Source organism: Leucopleurus acutus, assembly GCF_964270905.1.
Source record: "Leucopleurus acutus genome assembly, chromosome: 8".
NCBI classification, from domain to species: domain Eukaryota; kingdom Metazoa; phylum Chordata; class Mammalia; order Artiodactyla; family Delphinidae; genus Leucopleurus; species Leucopleurus acutus.
This window is the reverse complement of record NC_139151.1, coordinates 97,192,013-97,218,652: the sequence shown is the minus strand read 5'-3', so window position 1 is coordinate 97,218,652 and position 26,640 is coordinate 97,192,013. Positions and strand designations below refer to the sequence as shown.

The 26,640-nt window shown below is 44.7% G+C and overlaps 1 protein-coding gene across 1 annotated transcript in view; it reads right to left on the bottom strand.

Moving 5' to 3' along the window:
- Nucleotides 1–26,640, bottom strand: part of PTPRJ (protein tyrosine phosphatase receptor type J) — a gene marked incomplete at its 5' end in the record, with an annotated part of 170,871 nt that overhangs the window by 52,964 nt on the left and 91,267 nt on the right. The window contains 3 exons of the mRNA XM_082845514.1: nt 162–344; nt 2,316–2,549; nt 3,705–3,723. Coding sequence (XP_082701640.1) covers nt 162–344; nt 2,316–2,549; nt 3,705–3,723 — 436 coding nt within the window. The remainder of the gene's footprint in view (nt 1–161; nt 345–2,315; nt 2,550–3,704; nt 3,724–26,640) is intronic.

Genomic DNA, 26,640 nt, shown 5'->3' with positions numbered 1-26,640 from the left:
TCACCTGAACTCCTGGGCTGGAAACAATATAGAATCTTTTCTCGTCTTCCACAGTTAATGAAAATCAATCTCTTTCCAGCAGGCAACTTGAATGGGCAAGGCTCTAGGACACAGGACAAGAAGGATGGTTCATGATCGTTCCTGGGAGCTACTCATCTTACCTAATGTGGTATCTCCTGAAGTCCCATCGCTTCCTGGACTTGAGTATGTGCTGTTACCACCTGTTTGATTTGCAAGACTCATCTGCCCATTTTCCATCGTACTCGTTACTCCAGCTGTGTCGTTTTTCCAGGTTAGGGTCACACTGGTTGGACTGATGGTAACGGCTTCTGTAGGACTGGGTTCTATTTTAATATTGTTTCCCAAAAAAAGGAAAGAAAAAAAATTATATTTCGAAAAGAAATGTAAGAGTAGGGACTGCTCTGTATGTCTACTTTCCAGAAGTGAATTTTGCAACCGTAGAATTTCATTTCTCTTTATTTGCCTCCTGGACTTCCCTCCAACAAAATACATTTAGATTCCCATATATACATGTATGCATGTGTGTTAGTGAAACAGAAGGCTGTAAAACAAAGATAAAAATAACAGAGGGTGGCCTTGTTGGCCATGACTTGAACATGGAGCTAAATCTGTACAGAAGCTGACATAAAAGAGACCTGTGACGCAAAATAAGTCTATCTCCTGATTCTCAGAAAACACTGCTTCTGGAGAGGCATATGCAGCGCAGAAGCATATGATAACTTTTTTCCAGACCCAGATATTAGGAGGAAGCTCCACAGTTCTCTGGCCTAAAGATGGCATAGGACAGAATGGCATAAAGAGAAAAGAGCTGGTCTTGGAATCCAGACCTGGATATAAGGCACTGCTCTGCCCCTTAGCTGTGTGACCTGGAATTAGTCCCTTAAAACATCGCAGTCTCAGGTTCCTCTGCTGACAGCTCTTAAACACAAAGGATTATTATTAAGGCACCCTGAAATTGTAAACAAAGTCACTGGACTTGGACATTCACAAATCAGGGCTCAGAGTCCAATCCCGCTGGCCACTAGCATGTGATTGTACTCGAAGTCATCTCACTGCTCTGAACCTCACTTCATCATCTGTCAAATTGTAGATGTACAGGATCTTAACACAATGGAAGCCATGACGGTGATTAACAGTAACTAAAACTTCAAAATGGATGCATCCTAATTACAGTCTAGATGGAGGAGTAACGACTAGAAACAGAAGTGACCCTTATTGCATAGGCAATAAGGCCCTTCTCAAGGACCCAGGGCCTTATCCCAGAAGAATAAAGGTGGTACAGGTAACACCACTCCAGCATGCATGTGGCCTTCAAATGACAGCATGGAGAGTGTGCCTGACCTGGAACCTGGGAGATGCAAACATTAACCCAATCAAAGAAGAAGGGCAGGAGAGGAAACAAGAGAAAAGAAAAGGGGCCAGGCACAGAAGAATCTGGTGGCCCACAATTCAATAAACTTCATGCCAGAAAGCCCCTCAGACTTGAACCTCCTCTTTATAAAGTAACCGGTTCACAGCGTCAGAGTAGCATTTTGGCAGGTCATCATTGTGGTACCATTTGCAATCAGCAGTGATGATGGTGGTGAGGATAATGATAAAACAATAGGCACAGTCACAGCGTGAGGGCAGCAAGAAGAAGCAGCAGTCCTCTTCTGGGTGCTGGCTGGGTCCCAGGCACTGGGCCAGGCACTGTGCCAGGCACTGTGCACACATTTTCTCATTTATGCTTCACAATAACTTCCTGAAGAAGGCTATGGCGCCATTTTAAAGAAAGAGAAATACGTCAAGAACGAAATTTTGTTGATTCATACAGGGATTCTGTTTCTACAGGGAAAGATTTTTAAAAAGCAGGGGGTTTTTTGTTTGTTTGTTTGTTTTTGTGCCGTACCACACAGCTTGCAGGACCTTAGTTCCCCAACCAGGGATTGAACCTGCACCCTCAGCAGTGAAAGCGTGGAGTCCTAACCACTGGACCACCAGGGAATTCCCTAGAAAAGGAAGTTCTTAACTTTCAATAGTTCAGCAAAGTACATCTTAAAATATCTTTTAAAACTATGTGTGTGGGTATATGTATGTATTTTTGGTAATAAAGAGGAAGAAACTGAGGTCTAAGAGGACCAAGGACTAGCCCCAGGTCATACAGTGAAACACTGACAGACCCAGGAAGCAAACCTGGGACCCTGATTCTCGGTCTGCGCTTTTAACCACTACACCATCGCAGTACTGCTCAAACGTGAAGACACTGACATTCTCTAAAACCCACAATCCATCCCCAAAAGAAAAGCCTCACTCACGTATCTGCACTTCTTGGCAGCAGGTACTGGAGCCATTTGAAAAGGTGAAAAGATAGTGCATCCCAGGAACCAGCCCTGAAAATGAAGTCTTCCCATCACTGTCTGCTCGGAGAAACTGCTGACTCTGGCCACTCAAATCTGTTACGTTTATCACTGAAAAGTTTCCTGCTGCCTTGATAGATGATTGAATCTCACTGGCTGTAGATGTGAATTCAAGCAGATCGCAGCGGGAGCCTAGAACACAGGAAAGAAGAATGAAACACAAGCTAATAAAATAGCACCTCCCACCGTACACCGGCCACACAACAGACTTTTTTATTATAATTTTTAAAACGCATCATAGTTCCCTCATCTCCCTTCCCCCACTTTACAGTATCATCTCTACACATAGATGTTTTCTTCTCTTGCACTAGTGATTCAAGCCTGCACAAGGAACCTTCCAGTTTACTTACCAAACTGATTAACAAGGAAGAAAAAGCAATTGTAGACCTCTTTCTATTGTTTGCACAGGCTTTGCATAATGACTGTTATTAACTGAGCTTTTCTTTATTAGAAGGTTTCAGCAAGGTCTGCCCCCTTTGTATGGCACTGTGAGAACATTCTAATTATTTTATCTCTATGGTTCACAGACTTTGAGGTTTTACCAACCAGGAAAAAAAAAAAGAGTCCTTGAATTTTGAGGACAGACAAAAGCTACCAGTTTTTATTTTTTCAAAAACGTACATTAAAAAATTACCATATACTCTTAATTTTATTTCTTATAGAAATAAATAATTTTATTTCTTAAAGAAGCGAATTATGATCCAAAAAATTGGTAAGGACATAATCCCAGAATAAACAGTGATTTCAACTGAATATATTTAGTTTCATAAAAGACTTATTATACTGTCCCTATTTTTCTCGTTTTACTATAGACCTGGGAGGACCTCAGTGGACCAGCAACTGGGATTCAGCCCTCCACGTGGAAGCAAAGTATCCAGGAGGCTACGTCTAGTTTTCCAAAGGTTATGCAAAGCCTGTACACCATTTTAAAAATCATGTGGTAATGTAGCAACACAAGAAAATAATTATGGGATAACAGTACATGAAATAAATATAAATGATACTGCATTATGAAAACTAAGTGGGTTTTTTTTGATCACCTACAGATGTAGGCTAGAAAAAAATCACAGAAAAATTATTTTTTTATTTGTCAGGATTGCACAAATAAAAAATTTTTTCTTTCACTTGCTGTTTTCACCCTCACCCCACTTCTAAAGAAAAATTGGAAACTAAGCAAGTTTTAGCAAATTAGCATTTTCTGTGATTTTCACGTTGCTGTTAATGTTGCTGTGTCCATCGGGGGGCAGTAGCGAACAACATAAGAGTGGAATGGGAAGTGGTACTTACAGTCACCTGTACACACGATCTGTAACAGAAAAAGAAAACGGAAGTCAGTAGATTCATTCAGCCACGGCAAATGCAAATCAGAAATAAAGCAGTTGGGAATTTAATAACTGGGGCGGGGTGTTAAATACATTAGGCAAAGGCCTGTTGGCCAGGGTTAGGGTGTAGGGCCACTGAATAGGGGAATTCAGTGTAACCGCGGGTCAACTACAAACAATGGAGACCAGACAACTGTTGGCAGTGTTTTTTCCCACTGAAACATCCAACAAGAGCAACTCCCCAGGTCAGCACTCCTTCCTGTCGCTACGTTGTGCACTGAGGCAGAAGAACATCGAAACAAGAGTTGAGATTCTCTGGGTCAGAAAGAAAGGAAAGCAGGACCATCGCCCCATCACCCCTTCCTCAGAGCCACTTCAGGTCGAGAAACGGAGGGTATAAAGCCAGATGCGTGACAGAAGAAATCCACCGGGTTTGAGATTTTCATTGTGCAAAAATTCATCTTCTATCAGTAGGTGGCAGTCATCTTTTTTTTTTAATCACATGGCAATCAGCTTTGAGAATAAATGTTTGCAACAGAGGGACCTTAAAGATTGTCTAGTTGACCGTATCTCAGTCTGCCATCTTTAGATCCCTGGGGATCCTCAAAGATATTTATCACGAGCCATACATTATTTCCCCACACTTTAAAAACCTAAAATATTTCAAGATTGCTCATTCTGTTGTTTAGTTAACACACCTTTTTGGATATTTCAAAGTATGTTCCTTATAAAGAAGAAAATAATCAAAAGGGAAAAAAGCGTCCTCCAACCTCCCATCACACTTAGAATAAAATGCAACCTCTTAACTACAGCCTGTGTGGCCTCTCTGATCTCATAGCCTCTCACACCCTTTACAATGTTCTTGAAGCTGATTCTCCCCTGGACCCTTTACGTATTGATTCCCTTCTCCAAAAACACTCTGCCCCCAGACCTTCCCAGACTGTGGCCTCAGATGCCACCTCTTCACGGAGTCTGTGTCCAACCAACCAATGGAAATTAGCCCCACTCACTCTCCACCACATCACTGGGGAGTTTTCTCCCGGCATTCACCTCAGTTACTGTCAGTCTCCTTCAACTGAAATGTACACTCCACGAGAACAGAAACCGCATCCGTCCGTGCCTAGAATATTACACACAGTAGGCACTCAATAAATGCCACGGAAGGAAAGAATGAGCCTCTCATTTTGGAGAGGAGGCAACCCCTAAGGCCCAGAGAAGGGAAAAACTTGTCCAAGGTCCCACAGCAAGGCTAAGGCCAAGGCCAGTCAGGTCCCAGGAGCCTGATTTACCCAGGCCAGTATTCCTTCCGCTTATCCTGAAAATTTGCATTTATCAAATGGAGAAGATAAGAACAACATTAGTTTTCATCTCATGAGATAGGTGGACAGAAGGGGGGTGTGGGGGAGGGGTCTGGCCCCTGTCCTGTCTCCCAGTGACCCAGGTACTAGTACTCAAAGGAATCCAGTACTCTTCCTCTCCTCACTCCCTGCAAGCCGGGGGGGACGGGAAGCCCTGTTGATATACTTGCCTACTCACCCCCTCTCTCAAACTTTCCATTCCCACCACTGCACTGTACCCTCAATTCCTCCTCATCTCAGGCCTAAACTTTTCCAGCTCATCTTCCTCCCTCCAGGCCCTGCCCCTCAATCTATGCTATGCATCAATCCACGTCATCCAGGATGGACCACAAGAGAGGGAGTAAAAGGAGTCAGTTGCTAGTTAAGCAGCACAGGGCAGCAAACTTTTTTTTGGCCCATTAGTTGGAAAACATTAAACTACATAACCTCATGACCCTAGGATAGCATGTTCTGGCCCTTTGCAATGTTATTATCTCTCTGCCTGGGCATCTATATGTTGTGTCCTCACCTGGAATCCATTCAATCATCCAACCATCCAACCAAATGTTGCCTAAGACATGAAAGATCTGGGTCCTGTCCTCAAACTGTTTACAGGAAAGTATGGGAAATAAGACATGTCTGTAAAAAAGGACTTCAAGGCAGAACGTACTGACAACTCATTAACAAGCGATTCCCACACACCTGCATGTGTCAAGCGCTGTGCTAAAGCCCGAGAGCTAAAGCAGACAGGCTCCGAGTCCCAGGAGGCCGTGGCAGAGGGAGAGAGGAGGACAGATGGAGGATGCCCTCGGGTAGGTACCACTCACTGAGGGCATACATGAAGGTGAAGAGTGTCTGTGCATCCCCATCTGTGCCCTTTACAGTCCTAGACTCAGCAAACATTGAGTGGCTGACAGTCACTACACAGGACAATGTGTCAAAGGACTCTGAGTTCTACAGGTGAAAGTTCGAGAATCATGGTCATGGCAAAAAGTCACGTTTCCAAAGATTAAAATCATATGCCCAGAGCACTGACTCTGCCAGGCACTGTCCCAAGTGCTTTCAGATATTAACTCACTTAATCCTCCAAACATTACTAAAAGGGAGGTACAGGTCCCTACTGGGCTGGTGAGCTATAGCACCTGGATCTGAACCCAGGCAGTCTGACTCCAGAGTCTGTGTCCTAAACCACTAGCTACACTACCTTCCAGGGTAAAGCAACTGGCGAGAAATGTACCAGGACTTAGGGAAAGTTTAAAAATTAATTTCAAGCGATATTATCAGTGTGCTTCTTTGACAAATCCAGGTACAGTTTCTCCTGGCAACCCTCCCAAAGAAGGCCCTATGTGCCAGGCATACACACCAGCTGGTATCTTTTCAAGGTTCATCATGAAATCGTAGCCAGAGGGATAACACACTACATCACATGGCTTCATGTCTTTTTGGCCTCACTCCCCCTTCTGTTCCCTCATCTTGACCTCACTAGGCCTTGACTTCCCAAATAAAGCATTAGCAGTTTAATCCTTGCCTTAGGACCCAGGGGACCTAAAGGATGCAGACTAAAACGAAGGACAAGAGCACCTAAGAGAAGTCTGCAAGGGGTCTCTTGGGGAAGAGCTTCCTCACTAATAAAAAGGAATCAGACGGAAGGAAACACCATCCTGCTTCGCTGGACTTCAGCAGATCTACCCATGATGCCTGGAGCCGCTGCAGCCACTATGTGACAAGGAGGGAAGAACTCACCCACCTGCTGAGGATGGCTGATGAGAGGAATGAGAGAAAACACCTGGATTCCTGCACTGCCAAGTCAAGCAATTTTAGACTCTTTCTACCTCCAGACTTCTTGCCTGGGGAGATGCAATACCCCTTATTATTTAATTACTCTTGTTTGGGTTGTCTAAGATTTGCAACCAAAAGAACACTACAGCAACCACAAAGCAAGGTGACTCATTTTCACATTTTTATAGATTAAAAAAAAGTGAAAGGTCAGCGATCTGTCATCAAGGGTTACAGAGCTGGTCAGTGAGAGGTAAAGCCAGGAGGCAAGTCCTGGTCTGCCAGGCCCCCAAACTCTTCCAGTGACCACAGGAAAAAAAAAAAAATGACCCTTGCGAACAACACCCTACAAGTTAACTGGCATGGAGGATGCCTCATAAGTACTTTTTAAAAGAATACAATCAACAGAAAGCTCATCTTCCTGAAGTTAGCTCAGAGCCTAGTTGGGCCTGGGGGTGAAATGGGAGAAAATTTCCACAGATTCATACACTGAGCATCAGAGTTAACTAACTGCAGAAAAGGGAAGTTGGGGACAACTTTTCAGCAGTGACAGCTAAACATGGTGATGAGAATTATCTCAGCTTCTTCCCCTTCTAAGAGGACCCCAAAAGGCACTGGTAGTTGTTAATCGAGAAGGATTCCACAAAAATCGTCCTTCCTCCAAGTGCCTTCCCTCAACTGGTCCCTCACCCAGAACTCCAAATCCAGGTAGGGAAAGAAGCAAGCATTCCGCAGGTTCCAACCCATTTAATCCTCACAATTCTGTGAAACAAGAACGATCATCCCCATTTTACAGATGAGGATGCTGAGGTCAGAGTAGACCTTAGGTCCCAGAGCTAAGAAATTTCCCAACTGGTTATTATGAACTTGTCCCAGGCACAGGAGGGAGAAGTACTTCAGGGTGGAGAAAAACCAGCACTTTCCACGCTCTACTTCCCTCTAGGCAGAAATTAAACCAGATAAAGTATGCAGAGCCAGGCCCAAGAGCTAGGGGCACATCTAGCTCCCAGCCTTCTCCCTCTTGGTTTCAACAGACCCAGCAATCAGAGGTTATGAATGAGCTCACCCTGTCTAGGCCTCAGGGGACACCAAAAGCCACAGCCCCTGTGCCCAAACTGCAACAGGGGACAGTGATTGCATAAAAGATGATGGAGGTCAACTGAAGCACTATTCGCAATGGCTAAAAGGTGGAAACAACCTAACAGCAGATTAACAGAATGTGGTATACACATACAATGGAATACTATTCAGCCATGAGAAGGAATGAAACTCTGATACATGCTACAGTGTAGATGACCGCAAAACCATTATGCTCAATGAAAGAAGCAGACACAGAAGCACACCTATTGTCATCCCATTTATATGAAATGTCCAGAATAAGGAAATCTATAGAAACAGAAGGCAGACTAGTGGTTGCCAGGGGCTAGGAAGAGGGGGAAGGGAGAGTGAGTGTTAATGGGTACTGGATTTTCTTTGGGGTGATGAAAATGTTCTGAAACTAGAGAGAGGTGGTGGTTACACAACATTGTGAATGCACTAAATTCTACTGAACTGTACACTTTAAAATGGTTAATTTTATGTTATGTGAATTCCACTTCAATTTTTTTTAAAAAACTGATAGTAAGTAGGTGACCGTTTATTATCAAGCTCCGCCATTGGGAGGGAGGAGGGAAAGGAAGCTTCCGGAAGGAAGAGGTTGGGGTGGGAGGGTGGGGAGGAGAAGAGGAAGGTAATATATAGAGAGGTTTTGAAAGGTGGATTTGACAGCCGAAGAAGGGGGAATGAACCCCCACCCCGAACTGGACATCAGAAAACATGGGGTGGGCAGAACAGCCTTACCAGAAGCACTGTGGGGACCTCCACTTCCGAATGCATTCTGAGGATAAAAAGGAAGGAACTCAAGTTTACTAAGCACCTACTGTGTGCCAGGCACTGAGCTGGGCTTTCTACAGACCTTGTCTGAGCACAGACTCATGGGATCTTGGGCTCTGGGACTAGACCACCTGGGGGAAACCATTCAGTGCCACCATTTACTTGCTGTGTGACTTTGGGCAGGTAGCTTAACCTCTCTGTCCCTCGGTGTCTACATCTATAAACAATCATACCTGCTTTGTTACAGTGAATATGAAATTAAATGATCTATTTAAGCTATTACGACCATCATCACCTTTGAATCTTCACAGCAACTCTGCAAGGTATTTTTATCTCTGTTTTACAGACGACCACACCAAAGCTCAGATCCTACTGATAAATCCAATGGGCAATCTGAAACTCACACTTTACAAGTGTATAAATAGTTGAACAATAACTCAGTTACAGAGGCGGGCACTGAGGCACAGACAGTAAGTGGCTTACCCAGGGACATAGAGCCAGCGAGGAAGCACCAGAAACAGAATCCAGGTCTTGACCTCTATCTTGACCTCAACCATTCTAGCCAAGATTCACCAAAGCCTTCTCTCCTGGGATGCAAACCCAGATGGAGTACTCATAGCGTACCCATCTTCTCACTACCACCCTGCAAAGTCACCCACACAGATGGCCCAAGGCTTCTGCAGGCCCCATAACTGGGCAAAAGGAGCAAACACTGAGAAGAGAGATTAAGCTCACTGTCTTAGGAGGAAGACATGCCAACATACGAAAAAAGAATATAATACTGTCTTCAGTTCTGCCAAGGACTTCCCGTTACCTAGATACCCCAGGCACAGCAGACAATGGTCCACCCATTGGTCGACCAGATGGCCAGGCATTAACTATGCCCAAGTTCACCCAACACTGCACAGCAGTCTTCTTCTTTTCTAAGGAGCAGAGACCCTCACTGTCAAGACTTCCAGCCTTGCTTATCACTCCCCTCCCCCAGGGATGTGTTTCTGTTTCACAACCTCCTTTGGTTATGCTGATGAGCCAAGGCTCTCCCTCCCCCTCTTTGGGAACCACCCCCATTCCTGAGACCGTGGCTCCAGTCACAAGAATCTTCCTCCAGGCCCAGAGAAGAGAAAACTGCTAACACTGCCCTCAATGCCATCCCAACTCGGCCAAAGCTACAGTCATTACATCAGTGGTCCACTTTGAACACTACTCCTAGATGCGCACCAAAACAGACTTGTACATATTCTCTTCCCAAGTACCTCTGTGACTGCCCCGTTACATGTGTTTCCCAGTCCATAAACTCTGGAATAACCTGACTCCTCCCTTCCTTCGCCCTTGGTGGGTACACTCAGTGGCCATGTCCTAAAGATGCTTCGCTGTACAATGCACTTGGACTTCCCACTTCTGTCGTGTGGCCACCCTAAGCCAAGACCTCATAACCCTCAGCCCTAACTAACAGAAAACAGCCTCGTTGTTGGGCTGATACAGACAGACCATTTCCATTTTTATATCTTGAAGCTCTTAATACACACACCAAAAAGAAGTAAGGGGACTTCCCAGGCGGTCCAGTGGTTAGGACTCCGTGCTTCCACTGCAGGGGGCCCGGGTTCGATCCCTGGTGAGGGAACTAAGATCCCACAAGCTGCATGGCGTGGCCGGAAAAAAAAAAAAATTTTTTAAATTACTAGCATGTGATAATTCAAAAACAAAAAAGATTTTTTTAAAATTAAGAAGAGCCAGAAGAGGGTTATATCTGCTGCAGTATATTTTTGTTTCAGTCCTGTCAAAGTACTGCTGCAACTCTACCTAAAATTCCTCATTTGAATATAAAAGGCCAAAAGCTAAGTTGACGCCCTTTGTGAAGAGCAGGCCCTATTCCTTCGTCCACATACCTGGTTGCCTCTCTTCTAGTCTCTCCCTTCAATGCACAGTGGAAAATTAAAATAGAACTGCTAGATTACTCTTTCTAAAACGTGCTAGTATTCGTCAGGATCCTGGCAGGGACAGATGACACACTCTACCAGTGTAACTGAGGACAGTTTTTAAAGGGTCTGTTTACAAGGGTGTGGGTGGGGCTAAGGGAAACGGGCAAGAGCTGGGCAAGAACCCTAGAGGCAGGAGCAGTGGGACAGGACAAGGGAACAGGCTTAGCGGCTGCCTCTCCCCATCTCCACTGGGGGCTTCCTGCTGCTGGACTGGCCCAGTGGGAAGCTGCAGGTCAAGGGCACCTGCTGGTGTAGACCGCAGAGGGCAGCTTCCTCCCAGTGGGCAGAGCAGGGTGGAGGTGGGGGGCAGGGGTCTGCAGGGGCACATGGAAGAGCCACAGCACAGAGCTCATGTCACATCACTGCAGAGCCTGTGAATCCGGTAGGCACGGCCCAACAGGGTAATCAAGAGGGTTAGTTTCCACTTCCCCTGATGCTTGAGAGCTCAGGGACTTGGATCTCACCAAGACATCCATTTCATCAAGTATAAAATGGCGGAAGGATATACGCAATACAGACCCCGCGTCTGAGTTTTCTTGGGGCTCTAACAAAACAAGGTTCCTATGTTCCCAGCCTCACAGCCTTCCTCCTGCCTCACTGAACCTCTGAAGTGGCCACCCGTCAGCTCACCTGATGACCTTCTGTGACCACTCCAGCCCCAGGAGCTCTCCAGGCTCTGAAGCCCTTTCAGTCCAAGCCACTCGTGCCGTTTCCTGCGGTCCTGCACTGCGCCAGGCCCTGGGCTGGATGCCAAAGATGCCAGGGGACATAAGGTGGTTCTGACACCGAGAGCCAGGGGCGAGAGCGGTACCAAAGACAATGACAGCGCAGTGCAGAGATGGAGGCAGGAGCCAGCCAGCTGGAGAAGCAGGGGGTGCCAAGCACCCCGTGAGTTTGGGGGACAGAGAGGGAGGGGCACGGGTGGTTTGAGAGTGATCCTGTGCGGGTACTTAATGCTAATGGATTCTACTTGTAATAATATTGATTGAGCCCTTAACCATGGGCCAATCACTGCACTACAGGTGTTCTATTCATCAACTCCTTTAGGCCTTACGACAAGGACCCGCGAGGCAGGAACTGTGTTGATCCCTATTTTACAGATGAAGAAACTAATAAGCCTTGGAAAAGTTAAGTTCCTGACCCAGAATCCTACAGCTAGGAAGTCTACGCTTCCGGCCCAGGTCTGCCTGACTGAAGCTCTTGACTTAAACCGCTCCCAGGAGCGCTAAGCTGGCTTGGATGCTGGACAAACTTCAGCTGAGACCACGGAACCCAAAGGCACTTCCGGGGCTGCCCGTCACAAACCCCTGCCTGACATGGGCCCTGGGGACGGGTTCCATCCACCCATTAAAACTGACCGAATTAAGGAGGCTTCCGCACTATTCTCAAAGGGAGCAGAGTTTGAGGATTTCAGCACAGAGCCTGGATCTTAGCAAGTGACAAAGCTTAAGGTTTTCTATTATACACGTTTGGTTTTTAGGGTTGGGTGATAAGTGACTGAATAACACAATGGGTAACAATAGATTCTTTATCCTTCTAAAACCAAGCCCACACACCATATGACAATAGTTATTTTTACCCACTGACATAATTAAACAAAACCGCTTCAAGAGATTTTTAAAATCAAAGAGCATTCTATGAGATTCGGTGCATGCCCAAATTTCAATTCTGAAAGGCCATCATTCTTCCTTCCATTTATCTCCTATGTGAAAATTACCCAACAGCTCCCTTTAAAACTGGTATAAAAAGGTAAATCATTGATCACGAAAACGGTAGAAAGGCTGGGCGCTCCCTCTGAACCCAGAAGCCAGGCACTAAACATCTTTATGGGAAACTTTCCAGAAGACAGGTGAGGCATTGTGGGGCAGCCTGAATGCCTGGTATCCATTTCCACCCTAGAGTCCACAGGCAGGGAATAGGCAGACCAATAGGCAGCACGGCAAGCAGTACCTACAGCATGAGACATTGGGCCAAGCAAAGTGAGAATGGGCTGGCTGACTCTGCCTCATTTGCAGAGTCATATATGCTATGACTCTCTGAACTTGACACTGTCATCAAAAGGGACTGTGGAGAAGGGTCAGCATAATCCCTAATTTTGTGCCCCCCAAAAAGCCAGGTGAGGCTTTGACAGAAGGAATGAGCAACAATTACCCTAAAAAGACCAGGTGGCTCATCTCTTGCTTCTTGGGGCAGTTGAAGGCATGGTGAACATTTCCCTTTCAAATGCACAGAGGAAAAAGTAACCAGAGGGACTATTTTGGTGAGGCTATGTGAACTTTGAGATGCAGAGTTGAGGATGACCTTGGAAATCCCAGGCCAGAAGTTTCCATGGGTATTTTTAGCAGCAGAACTATTTTTTTCAAAAAGAGTCTTATAAGAACTATATGCATAGAGTTCCACATATCATATATATCTATGTAGGTATGTCTATGTGCATATATGTACACTTGAATAAAAGCAATCTTTTCATTATACATTTAAAGTTCAAGTTACCTTGTTCTTATTTTCAGTATAATAGATGCATAAACAAGTTAAGACACTGGTGTTCTCCAATGTATTAAAACTTGGTGTAACACATATTTGGGCAAGTGTTTTCATTACAATTGCACACAGCCAAATTGGAAGGGGTTGGAGAGGGGGTGTGTTTTCTATGAAACTCACAGGAAACACTTAAGAAACCCCCAATGCACCTCAAGGAACACAGTTTGTAAAATAGTGATGGACCTCCCCTTTGACTTCATGGAGGAAGAAAGTCAGTCCCAGAGTGGTTCAGCAACTCAACCCATCACCCAGCCCTGAGACTAAAGCACCAATTCACGGGCTCCCCAGCAGGACTCACCTCCCATCGCATGAGAGAATCAGAGTTGGCAGAACCCAGGCCCCTCTCTGAACCTTTTCTCCACATCATACAATAAATCTGAAGGTCCTAAACTGAAGCTCCACTGTCCAAATCTAGCCCACTGACATGTTTTATTTATTCCACAGTGTTGTTGTTTTTTTAATATACCTCCATTAGAACACTGTCCTATTTTCCCCATTGTATTTTTTCCAACTTTATTGAGATATAACTGACAAATAAAGAGTGTATATATTTATAGTATAAAACATGATGCTTTGCCACAGTGTTTCTTAAAATCTTAAGCAAATATTTTTAAATTAGGAGACAGCATCTTGTAAATCCTGATTTTCAGCTTCCCAGAAAAAAGCAGGGGGCTTCTCTGGTGGCGCACTGGTTGAGAGTCTGCCTGCCGATGCAGGGAACACGGGTTCGTGCCAAGTCCGGGAAGATCCCACGGGCCGCAGAGCGGCTGGGCCCGTGAGCCATGGCCGCTGAGCCTGCGCGTCCGAAGCCTGTGCTCCGCAACGGGAGAGGCCACAACAGTGAGAGGCCCGCGTACCTCAAAAAAAAAAAAAGAAAGAAAAAAGAAAAAAGCAGAAGAAGAAGAAGAAGAGGAGGAAGGAGGGGGAGGAGGAGGGGGAGGGGAGGGGGAGGGGAGGAGGGGGAGGGGGAGGAGGAGGGGAGGGGGAGGGGAGGGGGAGGGGGAGGGGAGGGGGAGGGGAGGGGGAGGGGAGGGGAGGGGGAGGGGGAGGGGAGGGGGAGGGGGAGGGGAGGGGGAGGACCTGGAGACATTTAAGCAACGAGTTGGATCTGAGCATCAGCTCCCCCTTTCCCTGGGTAAGTGCTTAGAGTTTACCACTACTCCCTAGTATTGTCACCTCAACACAGAGGAAAAATGGCAGTTGCCAAGCAACATGGCACCCACACTGTTCATTTTCTCTATCAAACATGAGCATATAAAAGATCGAGAGGCACTGTGACTTCATTATTTGGCCTATTCCATTTATTTATGTTCCCAACACACCCTGACACCATTTGAGTTTCTGACCATTGACTTAAGTGCAGTTTGCAAAATTTGTGGGTTGCAATTATTAACGAATGTTTACTTTCTAAGCTTCTCTCTTAGGAAGAGACCTCCCGCCAACGTCAGATGTGAATACTGTACACAATGTGAATATAAAGTGGACCATTTTGCCTGTCCCTGAATTCTCCGCTCATCCCCTGACCTGCTCCCCCATGCTACCACCACCCCCAAAAAAGGAGCAAAACCAGGGTAGAGAGCTCTGATCTTTCAGTTGATTGTGAAAGTCAAGATTTTCACTTCCGACTCTTGAATCTGAATAAAACCACTCCATAAATCCCACCAAGTCCCTCCTGCACCGCCCATCCACCTTAGAGTACAGATAAAAACAGCTAAGAGCCACCATTTACCAAGTGCCTTCTATGTTCAGGGCCAGCTGGTCACAGAATCCTCCCCTTCCCCACCCCACCCCCAGCTGGGTGCATCCACAGCCCATGCCTTCCCAGCTCCCCAGTCCCCCACCCCCTCCCCCTTCCTCCCGGAGGAGGGAGGAGGACTGAACATCAGGACTCGAGGTGCCAGCTTTGCGAGCTCTGCCTTCAACTGACCACAAAAGCTAAAGGATCTCTCATTAGCTATGAACGCCTGCCAAAAGGTCAATGGTAGATTCTATCTCTGAGGCCACAAGGGCCAGCAGTGATTGCAGCAGAAGCTCTCCACGCCCGCTGAGAAATCATCCTGGAGTAACCTTATGTTCTTCCAAGGTTTGAAGACAGAGGTTCCCACAAGCGAAACCACCACCCCACTGATGCCCACTGCACTGAGGAAGACAGGAGGACAGAGAACGGGCTGGAGTAGAAAATCGGCAGGGCCTCAGCTCTGGATCTGCATCCTAGTACTGCCACTAATTAGCAAAGAGTCTGGAGGCCAGTGACCTCACTTCTTGAGCTCTTTCACCTGTAAGTTATCATCTACTCTGTAGGCCTGATGCGGGGATTAAGTGGCACATAGTAGGTGCTCTATAAACAGCAGCGAACATCAGTTGTCAGGTGGGAGGGCACAGGGGTTCAGACACTCTGGAGTCCAGCCCTCCCAACTGCACTCACCTGAGCCAGCTTCTCAGCCCCTTTCAGCAGCTACAGTAACTACCTACCTGGGCAAGGGTGGGGCAAAAGAGGGCTAAGTACGGAGCCTGAGAGAGGGGTACCTGGGGTTCATCTGTGTGCATTTGATAACTCTCATAACTTAAAAAATAAATGGTTTAAACAGGATTTTCCTCACAGGATTCCCGTGACAAGTCTTAAATGACATAATCCACGCAAAGCACTTAACATACAGGGGGTGCACAATAAATATTAGCTAGTATTACCGTTATCACCGCTAGCAAGAGCTGGGACAGGAGGGTTCAAGAGGTGAAGCATGGGGAGGGGTGAGCTGTCACAACAAAGACTAAGAAAAAGCAGAACCAGGAGGTATTTCTGCTAACACAGAAGCAAGAACAGCAGAGAAAGGCAAGACAGCATCTTGGATTCTGCTGCATGTTAAGAGGAACTTGGGCTGAAATTCTCAGACTGGCTGCATTCTCATCTCTTGTGACCCATCACGGCCAGAGCTGCACTGAGGCCATCCTGCATCCACCAGAGGAGAAAGATGCTCTCAGCAAACCCACCATCAACCCCACTCCCCTCACTGCCAGCAAGATGAGAGCTCAGGACCCAGGCCTGGCTCCTCCCCACGTGCCAGGACAGTCTCAGGGTGGCCTCAACAACCAGTGGTAGTAGTAACAGATCAGTTCTCATACAGATTTTTCCGCCTACGATATTCTCTTTCGATTAAAAAAGTGCATCAGTGGGACATCCAGACAACTGTTCTCCAATCAGCTTTTAACAATAACCTAAATACAACCACCACCAAAAAAAAAAAAAAAAAAATTTTTTTTCAAGGCAAGGTCATACCATCGTCCTCTCTAAGAGACAGACCTTGGATACAGCGGCACCTGGGTAAATCACCCTGGGCAGGTACTATTAAGCCAGTGATGTCACAAAGTAAACACTTTTATTTGATATCCAAGCAATGAAAAGAGAATGCAGAATCTTAAAATTATCAGCAGAGCCTGTCCACGATGGGTGAGGACAGCAATGCAAGGCAACAGGCAATTTTCAACATCTCCTAAAGCCTAATGAATGCCCTAAATGAGAGGTTGGCAAACTATTTCTGTAAAAGGCCAGACAGTATGTATTTTAGGTTTTGCAGGTCTTACAGCTCTGCTGTTGTAATTTGAAATCAGCCACAGACAATGAGTACACTAACGACCATGGCTGTGTTCCAATAAAACTTTATTTATGAGCATTAAATTTGTATTTCATATAATTTTTGCGTGTCATAAAACATTATTCTTCTCTTGATTGTTTTGCTTTTGAACCACTTAAAAATGTAAGGAACCAGTCTTGGCTCATAAGCCACCCCAAAACAAGTGGCTGGATTTGGCCCACGGGACCGTAGTTTGCCTAATGCTGCCCTAAATCACATATTTACCCTGGACGGGCCATAGGCACAGGCCTACAGCAAGTCAGAGCATGAGCCTGTGGTCTGGGTCTGGTTCTGTGTCCTGGTTCTGACAATTACTAGCTTGAGTACGAAGCTGACGTTTAATCTTCTCCTCTGACAACAGAGATTACAACAGTCCGCTCCTAAACACTTATGATAATTAAATGAAATAATGTCTGGCACAAGGCAAATGTTCAAGAGAGGACAATTCTATCATTATTGCCATTGTTTCTTTGCTTTTGGCTAGAATTCAATCAACTCAATTTAAGAACACAGGATCTCTCAATGCTGGTCTGAAATTCCAATTGGCCGATAAGACATGGGAAGGAACAAAATTTTCTTAATGAATACAGGGTATTTGAGAGATAAAATACCTTGCAATATGGGTCCACTGGTGACAGAGGATGGTGCCTGGTGGTCAAAAGACACTGGCTATAGGGCTTCCCTGGTGGCGCAGTGGTTGAGAGTCCGCCTGCCGATGCAGGGGACACGGGTTTGTGCCCCGGTCTGGGAAGGTCCCACATGCCGTGGAGCGGCTGGGCCCATGAGCCATGGCCGCTGAGCCTGCGCGTCCGGAGCCTGTGCTCCGTGACGGGAGAGGCCCCAATAGTGAGAGGCCCGTGTACCACAAAAAAAAAAAAAAAAAAAAAAGACACTGGCTATAGAACTGCTCAGAGCAGCCCCTCTCGTACCCTGTACATTTGCAAGTCTGATCCTGTCCTTTGGCACTTAGCATAAGCCAATTTATCTTTCCACATATTTACCTTATCTATAAACTCTCTCTTAAGGTAAGGGGAGTCACACACTTACATCTGCTCATGCCCAGCACATGGCCTTCCCTATGACATGCTCATTCAGCACTGGCTGATTGGTGGATTTTAATTGGATCTCCAGGGCCTGGAACAGAGCTGGCCGGGCTGTTAGTTAGTGGGTACATGCGTGTGAACTTCAGGGCCTCAAAAGCAAGCAACTGGGATATAGGTGATCAGTCACAATGTAAGATAAAATCTTTACTTAGAGTTGAGGAAGCAGAGGCCCAGAGAGGTAAAGGGACTTGCCCAAAGTTCCTGGGTCTGAAACTCATTCATTCGCCCACTGATCATTAATCGCATTCTCTATGCCAGGCCCCATGATCATTCTAGGGACACAGAGATGAACGTCCCCTAGTCTCAAGTTGCTTAGAGACTAGCAAGGGAGACAAAGAAATAAACAACTGGTTTTGGGTTTTTTTGTTTTTCTTCCTCCCTTTAGGTGGAACCGTCTAATTTGGTGAGGATTTCAACATTTTACATTCTACCACTTTACGTCTTCTGAACTTTTCAACACACACATTTTTTTTTTTTTTACAATGTAACTGATGCCTTCTGTAAAGGAAAGAATGAGTCACAAAAGCAGAATTCACACTTCATGTATATTTTCCCACGTATCGACGTACCTCAAATCCCCTGAATCATCTGTGCTGTCATCCCCTACTTTGACTTGTGCTGGTCCTACAACCTAGAAGACAAGAGCTGTCCCACTCCCTCCTTTGCCCAACTCATTCCTGCTCCTTCTTGTACCAGGACAACTTTGCCAAACTCCGTTCCCCAGCATAGCTGGTGCTTTCCTCTGTGGGGTGCTCAGCACCTTGCGTCTCCTCTTACTGTGACTGTAACTCTTTGGCTGGAAACGCCTTGACATTGGGGACTCAAACTCACACCTAGCACAGTGCCCGAGCTGGCTGACCACTGGACATTTGGATGGTAAGAAGTTTAGTAGCTGGCAGATAAACAACAAGGATCTACTGTATAGCACAGGGAACTATAGTCAATATCCTGTAATAATGTACAATGGAAAAGAATCTGAAAAAGAATATAGATATGTATAACTGAATCACTTTGCTGTACACCCAAAACTAACACAACATTGTAAATCAACTATACTTCAATTTAAAAAAAAAAAAACCGGCTTCTCTGGTGGCGCAGTGGTTGAGAGTCTGCCTGCTAATGCAGGGAACACGGGTTCGAGCCCTGGTCTGGGAGGATCCCACATGCCGCGGAGCAACTAGGCCCGTGAGCCACAACTACTGAGCCTGCGCGTCTGGAGCCTGTGCTCCGCAACAAGAGAGGCTGCGATACCGACAGGCCCGCGCACCGCGATGAAGAGTGGCCCCCGTTCACCGCAACTAGAGAAAGCCCTCGCACAGAAACGAAGACCGAACACAGCAAAAATTAATTAATTGATTAATTTTAAAAAAGAAACATAGTAGCTGAAAGGATGACAGTGGGGAGAGGGTCTAGGCATGAAAATTAGATTTGATTTGGACAGCAGAAAAGAACAGAAGAGAGCGTTCAAGCCAAGAATAGTGTGAGGAAGAAATACAATGGCAAGAAAACACATGGAAGTGATTCTCACACTGTGGTATCAGGACCATCCGGGGAACTTAGTGAAAATACAGAGGGCCCAGTTCCGTCCTGCTTCAACCAGCCCGGGCCTCTGTGTTCTTTATCAGCTCTCTAGGTGACTCCTTTGAGAACCACTGGCTTAAGGTATTTTAAAGGGAAGAGATGATGTAGCCCAGAGAGTCCCCTCTGGTCTGAAGTAGCCACAGTCCATAAGCTCCCAGGAAAACCCTGAAAAACTCACTCCAGGGTAGGAGTTGGCTCAGTTTGAGGAAAATTCAATCCAGAACAAACTGCAGACATCTTCTAATGGTCTTTAAGCAAGAAAGGAGCCAGGTCTTCTGGAATCCAGGCTGAGTTTGCCCCGTAGGTTCTAGCTGGGCTAAAACCAGACTATACTTGGTGGAGAAGGCGGATCAAAGGGACAGTTGTTCTCAGATGCACTGCAAGCTTCTGGTAGCTTCCTCCAGTTCTCCCTTTAACGAATTCAGCAATCCCAACACGTCGTAGAGGGCAATGCCATCAGCCTATGTAGGAATTTGGACTAAGAGTGATTTTCCTCACTGACCAAGAACTTGAACTGTTTTCATACCAAGGTCAGGAAAACCCATGCTCTGTCACTCAGCACTCAGTAAGTCCTTTTCCTGCCTCTGTTCACACAACACATCACTGGTCACATTCGTGGATCCCTTGCTTTTCCTTGTGTGCTTTCAGGAAACAAGATTCAACGCTTAAGAGACGTGATGGGGCTTCCCTGGTGGCGCAGTGGTTGAGAGTCCGCCTGCCGATGCAGGGGACACGGGTTGGTGCCCCGGTCCGGGAAGATCCCACATGCCGCGGAGCAGCTAGGCCCGTAAGCCATGGCCGCTGAGCCTGCGCGTCCGGAGCCTGTGCTCCGCAACGGGAGAGGCCACAACAGTGAGAGGCCCGCGTACCGCAAAAAGACAAAACAAACAAAAAAAAAGAGACGTCATGGATGTAAACATATTCTGTAAACCGCAATGAGCTGTGCCGGGTTCCAGCCAGACCTAAAGTGAATGAGTCAGCCTCTTACAGAAGCGCAAGAATGGTTGTGGAAGCCATAAGCAGGTTCAAATCCCCACCCCACTACCTACTAGGTGTACAATACTGGGTGAGGCACCAATTCTCTTGAAGTTCTAGTTTCCACGTATTCAGGTGGGAAATAATGTTGCCTGACTCCCACAGTTGTGGCAAGCAGGAACTGCCATAAGGTCTTGGACAAAATAGATGCGTAATAAATGTTAGCTGGTTACCTCCCTGAGGTACACTCATCTTCAGAAGTAGAAATATTTAGCTTTAAACAAAAGATACACGACACACACGCACACATACGCACACTGGTATTTTACCCAGTTGAAGATAATTATTAACTGTTCGCGATAATTACCACATTGTACAAATAAATTGCATTATATAAAGAGTCACTCTCTCTAAAAGTTTGCATTAACAAAGAAAAAGCCAAAATTCTCAAAGTCTCATAAGTCTAGTCCATCTTTCTTTGCCATCTAATAAAACACTTTTTATTTCCTTTCATGGGCTTAAACTTCACTAAAAGGCAAATTGTCTGAAGGCATGCCTCTGAGACAACAGGACTCTGTGTGTGCTCAAATAATCCCCTGTTCCAGTTGACTGTTTTCTATTTTTCTGAATAGACACTGTACAGAATCAGGAATCAGAAACGGTCCTGTGATCTCCCTAATTGCTTCCACAGACAAGTCCAAAATGGGTAAATTTTTTCAAAGACACAACTGACTCAAGCCCCAAATGCTCCTCTAGGAGCCCTCAGCCTTCTCTCCCACAATGGCCTGGACAACCCCCCCACGCCCCACCAGCCCTCACCCCAGGACTCGGCAAGAACTCAAACGGCAGAAAGGGCTCCCCCTCCAGTCAAGACACATCTCGGCCCAGGAAAGGCCAGCACTGAGAAGAGGAAGGCCACTTGGAAGGCGAAGACAACGTGCTCTTGGGCATCCGTCCTCTTGCTACCCTGAAGTTATTAACCCCAAGTCTGATCCAGAATCTATCATGTGGGGAGCTGTTGCGCTACCAAGAACTTCTACACCCCCAAAGTCATCCTCAATCATCCTTCAGATCCACTCATCCATCACAGTAGACGCTGAAAGCCAGCCCACGTGACCTCAGATTTGACAAATCCCAATGGAGATCAGTGTCTCAGTCTTCCTGGCATTTTACTGGGGTTCCCCAAATTCTTTATATAAGATATTTAAGGGAACAGCCAGGTCCTGTTCATCAAAAAGTTGAAATAATGCCATTTTCAGTAACAGGGATGGACCTAGAGATTATCATACTAACTGAAGTAAGTCAGACAAAGACAAATATCATATGATATTGCTTATATGTGGAATCTAGAAAAATGATACAGATGAACTTCTTTATAAAACTGAAATAGACTCACAGGCATAGAAAACAAACTTATGGTTACCAAAGGGGAAAGGGGTGGGGGTGAGGGATAAATTAGGAGTTTGGGATTAAAATATACACACTACTGTACATAAAATAGATAACCAACAAGGACCTACTGTATAGCACAGGGAACTATATTCAATATCTTGTAATAACCTATAAGGGAAAAGAATCTAAAAAAGAATAGATAGCTAGGTATAACTGAATCAATTTGCTGTATACCTGAAACTAACACAACATTGTAAATCAACTATATTTCAATTAAAAAAAATTTTAAGTCAAAAACATGGTAATTATGTGATGGGACTAAGTATTAGCTAATGCTATGGTTGGAATCATTTTGTATCAAATTAACATGTTGTACAGTTTAAACCTGTACACTGTTATAGTATCAATTATATTTCAAAAAAGCTGGGAAGAAAGAAGGAAAAAAACACGCTGGGCCAACAAGCCCAAGCAGAGGTTAAAGTCTTATCAGTAATGAGTTAAAAGATCCAAATTCCCAACAGGTTTGACATCAGAAAGACAACACTTGTCTGTCAACTTCTGTCAAAGTTATTAAGTAAATTTAATATGCCAGGAATATCTTATTATGATACTTGGCAAGCTTGATAAAATGACTTTATTGCCATTTTTTTTAATGAAGATAATAAGAAACTCCAGGAAGGTCTTTTTGGCAAGATCTTTTGGGGGCATTTATTTGGGATCTAAGCGGGACTATTCCACTCTTACGTGTTTTAACAAATGAAATATCAGGAAAACAATTTTACTTGGTCCTCGCTATTCAAAGAAAAATTTCCCTGCCTGTATTGTGGCTTCTGACATCCTGCCAAGTTTCAGACACTGAAATATGAATGGATTAAAAATGATTAAGACAGAGTAAATGCTATTAACAGCTCTTCTATTGCATGCATCTATCTTACTCAGGAGCCAATGACCCACCAGGGAAAAAGAAGGGCTGAGAGGGAACTGAGCTCATTCAACACCTGCTCACTTGGGATGGCAAGGTCAGCAGTTAATGCTGGGCTCTCTCCAGCCACAGTCTGTGTCTGTCAAAGATTTGCTCCATTCATCTTGACACATAATCAAAGAACACTTCATCAAGGACTGTCAGCACTGCAGGAGTCATTAGCAATCAGTGGCTTCTCTTTTTATTATTTTAGAACAGCAAAACCCTCTTGACAAATTAAATCTTATGGGAAACCCAAATAAAACCAGATAAGATGGGTAACATTATTAGTAAGCCTTAATTTTTTTTTTTTTAGTAAGCCTTAATTTTTAAAGTTCACATTTATATCATTTACTTATTATGGAACATCAATCTATTTTTATTTTTAAACGACAACTTGGGCAAACACAAAAATTTTGAAATCATGTGTTACATCTCATCCATTTCTGGGTTTCATTCAGTTGCACAAAAATCAATAAAATTCTGATTTACAGAGCTGTGTAGCTGCAAATAGTGAAAGTTTAACAATTCATCTCAATTAAACAAAGAGCAGAGGTTTTACTCCTAAGGGCATCATAAAAATAAAGTTAAGCTGGCAGTACAAAGGAGCACAAGTAGCCTCCAATGTTGAAAGTTTTTCGTTTTTTCCCAGCTTTATTGAGATACAATTGACATATAGCATTGTGTAACTTTAAGGTGTACAACGTGGTACTTTGACATATGTACATATTGCAAAAATATTACCACATTAAGGTAAGTTAATACGTCGATTACCTCACATAGTTACTTTGGTGGGGAGGGGTAAGAACACTTGAGATCTACTCTCTTAGCAACTTTCAAGTATAAAATACAGGGGCTTCCCTGGTGGCGCAGTGGTTGAGAGTCCGCCTGCCGATGCAGGGGACGTGGGTTCGTGCCCCAGCCCAGGAAAATCCCACATGCTGCGGAGCGGCTGGGCCCGTGAGCCATGGCCGCTGAGCCTGTGCGTCCGGAGCCTGTGCTCCGCAACGGGGAGAGGCCACAACAGTGAGAGCCTGCACACTGCAAAAAAAAAAAAGTTAAAATACAGTATTGTGTTAAATAATAAAAAATAATATTTTTTAATTTGAACCAAACATTTAACAGAACTTCTGAAACATTTCACAAAATGTTTCCTTGGGAGAGTTTTAAATTATTCATCTATATTCTAATCTTATACAAACTCTACTAAAGGATTTAAAGAAAGAAAAAAAAAAAGAAGGAACACTCCCTGATTCTCTGAAGCCAATGTAATCTTGATACTAAGGCAGACAAGGACACAATGAGAAAGGGAAATTACGGGCCAAAGTTATACATGCACATAGATGCAAAAAATCCCAAACAAAATATTAGTAAAGATGAATCCAGCAATGTATCACAACCAAGTTGATTTAGTCCAGAAATGCAACAGTGGTTTAGAAATAGAAAATATATGTCATTTATTCCAGTATCAAGTTAAAAAAAAAAGTTTATCTCAATAGATACAGAAAAAGCATGTGATAATATTCAACATTCATACAAGAAAAGTTCTTAGCAAATTCAGACTAGAAAGGAACTTTCTTAACTCAATAGTGGCAGGCATCATTCTGAACCCAGGTGAAACTGAGGAGGATTCTCTTTAAAACAAAGACCAAGACATGAATTGTCAGCTATACCTCAATAAACCTAGGGGGTGGGGTGGAATCAAGCCTAAGACCGAGGATGCTCACTGTTACTGCTTCAGTTTATATAAGAGACAAGAAAATAAAATAATTAGATAAGGGACTTCCCTGGTGGCGCAGTGGTTAAGAATACGCCTGCCAATGCAGGGGACACAGGTTCGAGTCCTGGTCTGGGAAGATCCCACGTGCCGCGGAACAACTAAGCCCGTGCACCACAACTACTGAGCCCGCGTGCCACAACTACTGAAGCCCGAGCGCCTAGAGCCCGTGCTCCACAACAAGAAGCCACCGCAATGAGAAGCCTGTGCACTGCAACGAGGAGTAGCTCCCGCTCGCCACAACTAGAGAAAGCCCGCGCACAGCAACAAAGACCCAACTTGGCCAAAAATAAATAAATGAATTAATTAAATAAATAGATAAGAATTGGAAAAGAAGAAATAAAACACTCATTCCTTACAGAAAATGAGATAATAAGATTGGTTGTATATTTAAATCCACAGACACATTATTAGAAATAATCAGAGAATTTAATTTAGCAGTTACTAAATCAAATGTGTTTCCATATAAAGCCAGAAAGAGAAGAGGTGATTTTTTTAAATTAGCATTTACAATAACAATAAAAACCTGAGGAATCTAGGACTGCATCTAATAAAAGATATGGAAGCTCTGTATGGAGATGATTATCAAACTTATTAAAAGACTTCAAAGAGGACAGGTACACCATGTTCTTGAAGAAGACTCAACTGAAGACTCAATATTGGAAGATGTCAATTCTTATCAAGTTGATTCTTTTTTTTTTTTGGCGGTATGCGGGCCTCTCACTGCCGTGGCCTCTCGTTGCGGAGCACAGGCTCCGGACGCACAGGCTCAGCGGCCATGGCTCACGGGCCCAGCCGCTCCGCGGCATGTGGGATCTTCCCGGACCGGGGCACAAACCCATGTCCCCTGCATCGTCAGGCAGACTCTCAACCACTGCGCCACAAGAGAAGCCCCAAGTTGATTCTTGATTCAATGCAGTCCCAACCAAAATTCCAATGACGTGGCTTTTTTCACAAAGATGGTCCTAAAACTTACGTGGAAATGCAAAAAGCCAGGAACTGCCAAGATCTCCTGAAGAATTAGGGGGCGTGGCTTTCTCTACCACCTGTCAAGACTCAGTATGACACTAATAGTAATTAACACAGTGTGGTGCTGGGACAGAAACAGACACACTGACCAATGAAACAGAGTAAAGAACCCAGGGACAAACCCACCCACCTGTGGAACCTTGTTATATGGCTCACGTGGCCGTGAAGATCATTGACAAGAAGGAAGAATTCATCAAATGGAGCTGGAAAATTTGGTGTCTACATGGAAAACTGTGGAACTGGATCTCTACCATCATACCATACACCAAAATCACTTCTAAACAGATTAGAGATGTAACTGGGAGGGGCAAAACCCTGAAACTTTTAGAATAAAATAGGAGAATATCTTTATAACTGTATAATAAGGAAATATTTCCTAAACAAAACCCAAAAGCATAACCATAAAAAAGTGACTGATTATAAATCTGACACTGTTAAAACTGAGAACTTCGGTTCCTGAAAAGATATCTTAAAGGAAGTGAAGACAGCCACAAACTAGGAGAAGATACAATGCATACAGCCAACAGAGTTGATCCTCAGAATACACGAGGAGCTCCAGTAAATCGAGAAGATAAAGCAAATAACCCAACAGAAAGAAATGACTGGATGACCTGAACAACCTTTCACAGAAGAAATACAAGTGACCAACAAAGACAGAAACAGCTGCTCAGATCGACACCACAAAAGTACATCATTTACACACACTGGATCTGCAAAAATTAAGAACTCCGATAGTATCCAGTGATAGAGATGCCGTGGAGCAACAGGACCACTTATACTGTGCTGACGGGAGAGGACATGGAACACAATCACCCCGAAAAACAATCTGGCAGTTCTGTGAAGTCAAACGTCATCATAGTAATTCCACTCATAGGAATGAGCAGTGTTCTTTAAGACCCAGCAGTTCCGTGCAGAGGAATGAGCCGCACGGAAATCCTCGCTGCACGTG